At 36.0% G+C, this 10,717-nt stretch overlaps 1 protein-coding gene across 1 annotated transcript in view; it reads left to right on the top strand.

The window, feature by feature from the left end:
• Window positions 1-10,717, top strand: part of LOC107752879 (insulin-like growth factor 2 mRNA-binding protein 2) — a 67,840-nt gene that overhangs the window by 44,499 nt on the left and 12,624 nt on the right. Inside the window, exons 3-10 of the mRNA XM_016568948.1 lie at window positions 964-1,012; window positions 2,144-2,195; window positions 5,295-5,358; window positions 6,430-6,717; window positions 8,037-8,171; window positions 8,252-8,374; window positions 9,111-9,246; window positions 10,246-10,294. Of these exons, the coding sequence (XP_016424434.1) occupies window positions 964-1,012; window positions 2,144-2,195; window positions 5,295-5,358; window positions 6,430-6,717; window positions 8,037-8,171; window positions 8,252-8,374; window positions 9,111-9,246; window positions 10,246-10,294 (896 nt within the window). The remainder of the gene's footprint in view (window positions 1-963; window positions 1,013-2,143; window positions 2,196-5,294; window positions 5,359-6,429; window positions 6,718-8,036; window positions 8,172-8,251; window positions 8,375-9,110; window positions 9,247-10,245; window positions 10,295-10,717) is intronic.

Below are 10,717 nucleotides of genomic sequence, written 5' to 3'. Positions count from 1 at the left end.
GTGTTATTTTACATTTGATTACTTTAATTTCTGTAGTATTTCTTACCTGAATAAAAACTTACTTAACCTGAAAAACTTAGTTTCATAGCTCTCTTTATTCTATTGCATTTATTTGTGCTGATTTTTTAAATCTGAATTTTTTTTATTTGTTCTTATTTTATTACTGACTTTTTACTTGTGTTTTTTTTTAAATGAAAGTAAAACTGCGTTGAAGAAAAGTAGATTTTTGTTTGTATATGCTGTCAATTATAGTTCTTAGAAAGAAAATCGGAATCGACAAAAATCAGTATCGGCAGATCACACTAACAAAAAAAATCGGAAATCGGAATCGGCCAAGAAAATTGCAATCGGTGCATCTCTAGAAATTATACCATAATATTCGATATCTCAACATGTATATATTTGCTCTGCATTTCAACCTAATATTAAAAATATTACAAGGCATATTTTTCACGTTTAAAACAAAAATGAACAATATTTAATTATTTTTATTTATATACTGTATACCAGTATCACAAAACGGCACTAAACAGCAGTGTATTTTTACTAAAGCATTTTAAAATGAACTATTGTGTGTTCAGAATCATTGATTCAAAATTTAGAATTGATTCACTGAAATTATTCAGTTATAACATTTCTGTCTTAGTTATAAGTTGTGAGGTCTTAGACTTTAACTTTAAAGTCATAAGCATCACTATATTCACACAATTTCAAGAATATGGTTACTGTTTGTCATGTCACAACAAGTGGACAGCTCAAGTTATAGCTTGTCAACTACTGTAGACAACTGAAGTTTTATGAGTGTTTTGTCTCACTCTGTTTCTTTAGTTTCTGTTGGATCTGATCTAGAGGCAGTCTGTATGTTTTCAAGCTGTAGCACCTATGCTGAATACTGCTGCGCTTCTCTCTTTCCACTTTCTTTTTTGTCTCACCGTTTCTCTCTCTTTCTTTCTGTGTCCGCAGGAGTCGGAAGATTCAGATCCGGAACATTCCTCCTCATCTTCAGTGGGAGGTGAGTGTGTAACCGCTCGGGCAGAGAGAACAGTGTGTGTGTGTGTGTGTGGTCAAGACTCTGTCTATCTCCGTTGTGCTGCAGCATTTCTTTCTCTAACTCACGGTGCGTTAGGGATGCTCCGCCCATACACACAAGTACACTTCCTCTGCAGTCCATGAGAATCTGTCTGGAGAGAGTTCAGCCCTGGTGACCCAATTGTAAATCTTGATGACATCATCACAGTGAGCGCTGGCCCACTTGCACGCTCTCACACACTTGTGCATGTATTTGGACACTGTGCCTCTGTATTCTGCATTTCTCTGTCGAGTTTAGTGGTTCACTGTGTAAAAATCCATGCGTTCATTCAATATCATACCATATAAGCAGCTGCTACTCACAAAAGTGGCTGTTTTGGTGACATTTGCACACCAGTTGAATCTTGAGCATGAGCAGGCTCTTGACACAAGCTTTGGAAGAACTGAAGAATATCATTGAATAAAACAATTCTCAAGCAATGATTTGAATTATGATGAATATACACTTTTTGAACTTTAACAGCCCCAGGTGTATGAATAGCTACACTACCGTTCAGAAGATTAGGGTCTGTACGATTTTTTTTAAGAAAGGGTGGATGGGAACTCAAAAATATCAAGCAGCATATTAACTGTTTTCAACATTGATAATAGTAAGAAATGTTTCTTGAGAATGATTTTTTCTGAAAGACTGGAGTAATGGAGTAATTTACCATCACATAAATTACATTTTCAAATATTTTTAAATAGAAAACTTGTAATTGTAATAATGTTTCTCAATATCACAGCTTTTACTGCATTTTTAATCAAATAAGTACAAGACATTAGAGATATAAAATATAAGAGACATCTTTTCAAAACATTAAAAGTCTTACTGCCACCAAACTTTTGAATGGTAGTGTATGTATACTTTGTGTTAGACAGAAAAATAATAGCATACAGGGTTTGATATTTGACGTAATGGTGAGTATAATGATGGCATTTTCATTTCGGGGTGAATTATTCGTTTTATTTTCCAGCTCTTTCCGATCTCTATTTTCTGGTATTCAATCTAAAAACAGTTTATGAGATGTTTTGCTGTTTGGGTTTGTAACTGATTGTGCTCTTCTCATTGCAGGTTTTGGACAGCCTATTAGCACAGTATGGTACTGTAGAAAATGTGGAACAAGGTAAAGTAGTTGCCGTAGTCAAAATTGACTATACTTACATATAATTATATAGTGTACTAAGTTTAGTTTTTTTCTGTTTGGGTAGTTGACATTTTAAGCAGTGCTTTAAGATATGACATGCTAAATTCCATCCAAAAATGTTCAAATTCTTCAGTAATTGATATGTTTGCAGCTTGTATCAGCTGGATGCTGAATCACATTCATATTCATGTTGTTAGTGAATTACCCATTTATGAAACAATAAAGAGGCTTTTCTGTTGGGGACTTTGTCATACTGCACTTGTGCTGATGTACCCTTGTGGATGAGTCTAAATTACTAACAGACTGTGGAGTACAGAGACAATGTGTGCGTTTAGATCACACGTTATCCAGACTTAAATCACATCAACACATGCTGCCAGTGGAGGTGTTTTAGTTTTGAGTTTCTGTGATTGTCTTTCCCAAATGAGAGAGAGCGTGAGAGGGAAGACACATAGGCAGGGTGCTTGAGACTGAGTGTGAATGAGAGGAAGTCACAGACAGACAGTGCATGAGAGAGGGATGAACTCTGCTCTGGCTGAAATGAGCAGTGTGTGGATTGAAGTGGGAGAGAGTGGTGAGGCTCCAGCTGTAATGTGTGTGTGTTTTGAGAGAGGTGCGGCGTGGTATTAGGGAGGTCAATGTAGGCGCCTGTGGTCTCTCTTCCACTCACAGCTGAGACGGATTGCGTTTATACCTGGTTTTAACATGCGTCTCCTGCGACCACTTGTGATTCGATGGAAGGGTCTCTGATTTAGTGACTAAACATTATTTTATCTGTGCTAACTTAATGTTGTTACAGTGGTGCTTGACATGACCTGTCATTGTATGCTGATATGAGACGCAAGCACCTGTTCATAATCCAGACAAAGACACACATCTTAGCAAACATGTCAATGATATCCAGAATGAGAGTCCACAGTAAAGAAAAGAAAAATGTTTCAAAAATGTACTTTAAAACAAACGTGCCGAGTTCTCAGAAATATACTATTTGTATTTATGCTGGTTTCATATAGTTTTGAAAAACATTTTTTCGATTTCCAAGACAATAAATGCTGTTCTTTTGGACTTTCTGTTCTTAAAATACCCTGAAAAAATGATTGCAGCATAACTGTTTTCAACATTGAAAATAATGAAAAATTAGCAAATTAGCATATTAGAATGATTTCTAAAGGATCACGTGACACTGGTGACTGAGTATCGAGAGTAAGAGTATTACTTAGTATTATAAAAAAAATGAATTGTTTTATTACGTCTTAAATTGATTTTTCCGTACATTTCTGCCATATGTACATTAATTGACAGTCACCACTGATAAGCTACCACTAAATATTGTAGAAACTTAATTTGCTGTAAAGTTGCTTTGCAATGATTTGTATCGTGAAAAGCGCTGTACAAATAAACTTGACTTGACAAGTTTACTTTTAAAAGTGTTTAAATGACTTTAAAGCTGTGATGTGGTGTAACAGTCAATTAAAAATCTTGTTCTAACACCTTGAATATATGTGAGTGACATTTTTGCAAATATCATGAATTAGTGATTTTGTTTATTACTTGTTTATTAGAAGTACTAGTTTTGGGGAGATATAGCTTAAAAGTTAAATTATTGGATAATTTGTCATATTTTATATAACAGTCAAAGCAGTGAAGCAGTTTAAATATTTTTTAGAATTAATTAAAAATATATATGAAATAAAAGATTGTGCTAAAGTACTTAGAATTAATTTAATGAATAAAATAATTACTAATCAGGTTTTTATTTCAAGAATTTTAAGTTTCTTTAAAGGGGTCATATGATGCGATTTCGAGTTTTCCTTTCTCTTTGGAGTGTTACAAGCTGATTGTGCATAGATAAGATCCCTGAAGTTGCAAAGACTAAAATCTCAAAACCAAAGAGATATTCTTTATCGGCATAGAGGACTTACAATAATGTACAGTATTTGAAAAATAATGTGTTTTTTGAACATAAAATAATGTCAACATATTCTGTTACACCAAATACACAAAATATTGATCTTTAAAAAAGCATCATATGACCCCTTTAATGAATTTTTCTTCAATATTGATCACCCGCACATTTAACTCTATACCATTAAAAAATATCATAATGAATTTTAGTTGAGAAATGAAATAAAAAAAAAACATGCTCATTATAGACAATGTGTATTCAAGCTATTGTATGTATGAATTGCATTTTTAAATAAGTTAATAGATCCATACAAAGAAAAAAAATGACCGTCATATCATTGTCTCAAAACCTACAGAATTCCCAGTCCAGTCTGAATTAATGAAATAAATATGATCCTGTTGGCATGACGTAAGGACATTGCTACTTCTCGTCGTTCTTTCTCGTGGCTTATTGCGTGATGTGCCTACATTGGTGACACTCATCGGTTCTGAGATTGATCGCTTGAGCTGTCTTACAGCGAGGCTTTTTGGTTCTCTTCATGTGTGAAACTTTGGATTTCTGCCCAGCTGTCCCACTCAACTTCGTCCAGACAGACTGTCTGGTCCTCTAAGCACACAACTCCCATCTAATCAATAAAAAGGCAGGCTCTCCTCTTAAAAATGCCATACACATGCACATTGTCTCTGCAGTGGCTTCTGTCTTTAATCATTGAAATGACCCAAGAGGAATTCTTGTAATGTGGCAAACCTTAATTTAGTCCCATTTCACACTCTTCAGAGAATATAATACAGCTTGACCTTTCGAGATCCGGATCTGTACACAGGTGCTATAGTTAGCTGTTGGACCTGTATAGCTGCATGAACTCTTGAAGTGGAGGTCTTTCCCTCATTGTGTGTGTATTTACATGATACATGGGGCTTTGATCTACGGATGTCAGGGTTGTTTTGTGCTTGTCCTGTGAAGTACACATCTGGCCATGGCTCAGTAATCCTTCTTTTATATGCAGATGCTGGGACACACAAGTGGCTCTTCACAGCACTAGTGTAAAACTGCGTTAGTTTGTCTGTATGCACCTAATACAGAAGCATGCAGTCTCATGTTTAGGAATATGACCGAGCTCCCTGTTTCTAACTCGTATTTTCTCTCTGTGTTCATTTACTTTCTTTTTGCAGTTAACACTGATACAGAAACAGCAGTGGTGAATGTGACATATTCAACAAAAGAAGAGGCTAAAATGTAAGAATCTAAGAATTAAGGTTTTGTTTTAGGGATGGACAGTGTAGCCAAAATCATATGTAGACATTAAAGGGTTAGTTCACCCAAAAATGAAAATTAGCCCACAAATTACTCACCCTCAAGTCATCCTAGGTGTATATGACTTTCTTCTTTCAGATGAATCCAGTCGGAGTTATATAAAAAATTGTCTTTGATCTTTCAAGCTGTTTAATGCCACTCAGCGGGTGTTGCATGCATCAGTCTAAAAGAAGTTAACGCAACGCTGAACTCATACGTCATCCGCCCGGAGCTACTTCCATGTAGGACTGTTGGCGCAAGCTACATTAAAGTGATTATGTTTTGATTATGGATATTTTTCTTACAAAAACGCATCGATTCGCTACAGGAGGCCTTTGTTCACCCCCCGGAATTATATTATTTCTAAATTTCATTTCAAAGAATAATAAATATTTTTTATTACAATTATAGTATAAAGCACCTTTTTATTGTTGACTAAATTGTTGTTGATTTCGTTAATTGAAATAAAGCTGATTTAAAATAAAATATACATATTAGATGAAAAACTTAAACTTCAAAAAATGTTAAAGCTAAATAGAAATATTTAAACTACTAAAAATAAAAGCATGTAGCAAAATTACAAACCTAAACTAAAATTAAAATGAAAACTGAATATATAAAAAGCTGTGTCAAAATATTCTAAATACTATAATAGTAAATAAATAATATTAATATAACTTTAATAAAATTAATAATAATTGTATAAGTAAAATTGTATACTATTACTAAACTATATAAATAAATAAAACAATTTTTTGTCACATTAATAATATATATCAGAATTATTTTTTTCCCTGAAAAAATGAAATCCCAAAATGTTACAATAAATCACTCCCATTATAATTGTCAAAGTTTTCTGCACTGTACATGCCCTTCAGAACCTCTAACGGTTGACATTTTTAACTGTCACTGGTTATATACCATCATACTGATTTACAAAATAGCAGTACAAAACTCACCATCTGTACACTGTCATTATATTCCACTTATAATTGTCCCCCTCTGTGTCTTCAGAGCTGTAGAGAAGTTAACAGGACAGACATTTGAGGATTACTCCTTTAAAGTGTCTTATATTTTGGATATGGATGCTGCTCCACCTCTGCCTGCGACCCGGAATCGTCGCAGTGAAAGGACATCACGGGAACAGGACTCGCAGCCCGGGACCTCTGGAGGCTCTCTGGGGCCCCGACAGAAACAGCAAGACTTCCCCCTGCGCATGCTGGTGTCCACGCAGTTTGTGGGAGCCATCATTGGCAAGGAGGGGCTCACAATCAAAAACATCACCAAACAGACACAGTCTAAGTGAGTGAGAGAGAGTGAGATCCTTAAATGTATTGAACAGGCATCTGTGGTTGATAAGATTCTGAGGAATTCTTTCAGTGCACTGGAATTAATATGCATTTATTTATATTATTTACATAATACATAATTCATTAATTACAAATGTGATATACACTACCATTCAAAAGTTTGGAGTCAGTAAGATATTTGGAAACAATATTTTCCGGGATTTGTGATATCACAAATATCGACGAATGGGACGAGACCTGGTTGAGCTGCACTAGAGGAGGCAACGAGTGTTATCACTATGTCGGAGACACGCTAGCTTTCCCAAGGCAGACGAACTTAGAGTGGTTACAATCATCCGGATTTAAATCACGGTCAAATTGATTTGATTTTGACGTAATATTTACACTGAAGCTCGCAGGCGGCTATAATAAGGGGCGTGACATTTCCCAACCAGGCGCCGAGTGCTGCCAATCACAACACACACTGGCCCAGCTAACCAATCACAGCACATTTCGTATTTCAGAAGGCGGGCCTTCATTTGATACAGGAACTATTCCAGCCGTTCATGCCAGACTGGGGAGAGAGGTGTTGTAATAATGCAAAATATGTGAAAAATAATGTGTTTTTCGAACAACCTAGTATGAGAGCCTGTTCTAGTACACCCCCAAAACAAAATCAAGACTTTGTAAAAGAGCATAATAGGACCCCTTTAAAATGTAAAAATAAAATGTATTCCTGTGATGGCAAAGCTGAATTTTCAGCATCATTACTCCAGTCTTCAGTGCATGATCCTTCAGAAATCATTCTAATATGCTGATTTGCTGCTCAAGAAATTTTTATTATTATCATCAATGTTGAAATCAGTTGTGCTGCTTAATATTTTTTGTGGAAACCATGATACAATTTTTTTTGAGGATTCTTTGATGAATAGAAAGTTCAAAAGAACAGAATTTATTTTGTAACATTATGAATGTCTTTACTTTCACTGATTAGTTTAACACATTCTTGCTGAATAAAAATTAAATTAAAATGAATTTATTTTACAAAATTACTTACTGACTTAAGTTTTAAACAGTAGTGTACATAGAAATGCTACAATTAAATACATAGTTTACATAATATATTTAAACACACACAAAAAAGAGTACTATTCATCGCTAAGATCATTAGTATATTTTGCACACTAAGTATCCTGGAAATATGTTATATTTATTAATCAAATTTGGCCGTAAGTGTCAATTCACAATGATTTTAAAAACCTGCTTGATGACAGTAAGAACTCTTCATGAAGCTTTGATCTCTGCTGAATAGTCATGTTCTCGTCCTTACAGGGTGGACATCCATCGTAAGGAGAACACAGGAGCGGCGGAGAAGCCGATCAGCATCCACTCCACTCCTGAGGGCTGCTCTGCCGCGTGCCGCATGATCATGGACATCATGCAGAAAGAGGCTGATGACACGAAGGTGTAAGTCTGAATCTTCTGAAGTCACGGGACTTCTTTAATTACATCTCTGTAGTTGCCAACTTGTGGTCTTGCTTCTGTAGAACTGAGGATATTCCTCTGAAGATCCTGGCCCACAACAGTCTGGTTGGAAGACTGATCGGGAAGGAGGGCAGGAACCTGAAGAAGATTGAAGAGGAGACAGAGACCAAAATAACCATCTCCTCGTAAGTGTCTGTTGCATTTTATGGCGTTCATCAGGTGAAAACAAGGAAAGCTCATAATTATTTCTCTATTATGTGAAATTCTATAATGTTTTGTCACACTCCAGGTCCACAGTCGTCTGCTCTATGGAGGCATACATGATTACTTGGCTCACCATGGAGAGCTCTTTTGATAGGAAATACGGTGTTTTGTGGTTAAGATATTGATCATAACATGACCTGAACATGTGACATTTTGTAATGGGCTGCTAAGTGCTGGGATCTGGTTCAGAGCATCAGAGTACAGGTGGTTTTATGTATTTCCCAGAAATAAAGTGTGTGCTGGGCACACAGATAGCTTAGGAAGTGAGTCACCCAATTAAGCCCTAACCAGGACTGCTGACGTCATTGCTTAGCTGTCCCTCTAAAAACAGCCTCATTTACCAATGCTGTAAAACACTCCAAAGAGAAAGGACAACTTGAAATCGCATCATATGACCCCTTTAAGACACTTTCTAATATTAGTCAATACCAATATGATCACATCATACACACAATATAATAATAATGATGATAGCAAAGATATTGACCCATTCAGATGTAATAAAAAAAAAACCATTCTGGTCACATCATATCCACTTAATTAAAAATTCCCTCAATAGGAACACTGCTCTGATCTGACCAAAGTAATGCGTTTCTTAAACTGGTACCAGTGATTTTACTCTCACCTACTTTTTGTCTTTCTTGATTCTTTCCACAGTTTACAGGACTTAACTATTTATAACCCAGAGAGAACCATTATAGTGAAGGGGAGTATTGAGGCTTGTTGTAGGGCTGAAGTGGAGATCATGAGAAAGCTGAGGGAAGCCTATGAGAATGACATTGCTGCTATTAACGTAAGTGTTTGCGCTTTTTTGACGAAAGGAAAATGTGATTTCCACTTTTAAGCCACCGTTTTTGTCATAATGAATATGACATTTTTTAGATTTAACTCAAAGAAATGCTGATATGCTCTTTATAAAACTGTTTATTGTGTGTCGAGTGTGGTCAACCTTGAGTCATCATCTTATAGAAGACGAGGCAGTTAGATGCCTCGTCTGTTTACTTGTGTTCAGTTATTGACTGTGTTTATAGGAAACAGCCTTGAGTCAGTCCGTCCCCTGCCGTGCATACGGAGAACGCACTGTCATCCTGGCAACAGCCGTTCACACAGACATGCTCGCACATGTACACCATTCCCCGTTAGCACGCATGACATCACTGCCTGTGTCTGAGGGAAGTGAAGCCATAGTCTGAGAGCAAATACTGAAACAATAGCATCATCATTCTTGTTTACACCGGCGCATCCAACGTCTCCCTTCATCTTCAGTGAGTCATTTATTTTGTGGAAGAAGCCTCTATCAACTACACAGATCAAATTTATGCGGTTTCATTTATACTCACGCATTACTCAGTCCTCAGTCAGGCTTACAGTAAATTATTCATGCTTGGATCAAGTGTTTTTGCGACAGTTTCATGTGTAAATGTCTGTTAGTTGATCCTTGTAACCTTCATTCCCTTTTGAATGAAAGATGCACAGCAGATGAATCAGACAGAACATGAATAATCAGGCATATGAACTTCTCTGTCAAGAATAAACAGCATAAAAACTTCCATCTAATAGTGTTTGCCACATAAAACGATGCACTGGGTCGATGGAGCCACCTAGCGTGACGGTAGCGATATTACAACACGTTATTACAAATATTCACATCGTTCATACAGCTCAAAATTACATTGAAGCTGAGAATTCTGTGAGTATTTTTTTAATCTCAAATGAGAGTTAGTGTCAAGAAAAACATGATAGCTTGAGGTCATGCACTGCATAATCATTCATAATCCATGATGTCTTGCAGCAACAAACCAACCTTATCCCTGGGTTAAGCCTGAGTGCACTGGGCATCTTTTCACACACACACACACACACACGCACAATACAAATTTCTATTTGCATTTTAAACTATTATTATTAATACCATGAATTTGTGGAAATACCCAATATGTTGTGTTTGATAACATTTTCAATGCATAATCATACTGAAAATTTACATGTATTTTTATAAACTATACAAGGAATTTCTTTAAATTTCACTCCATTTACATCCTTAAATTCAAATTTGAAGTACTACATCCTGTTCTGTTCACTACCTCAGATTGATTTAATAGATTAAATGGAAATTTAATCTGAATTCTCAGTTGTCGTGAAGGCGCTGTGTTATTCGTTGTGAAAGCGAAACTACTTTTTTTGGCTTTCCAAAAGAGGACGATATCGCATCGTCTTGCCTGGAGCTGATCCGTGCTGGTTGCTGAGGAAATACAACAACTTTG

Source organism: Sinocyclocheilus rhinocerous, unplaced genomic scaffold (assembly GCF_001515625.1).
Source record: "Sinocyclocheilus rhinocerous isolate Xijiao unplaced genomic scaffold, SAMN03320098_v1.1 scaffold1252, whole genome shotgun sequence".
NCBI classification, from domain to species: Eukaryota; Metazoa; Chordata; class Actinopteri; order Cypriniformes; family Cyprinidae; genus Sinocyclocheilus; species Sinocyclocheilus rhinocerous.
This window is presented reverse-complemented; position numbering and strand designations above follow the sequence as displayed.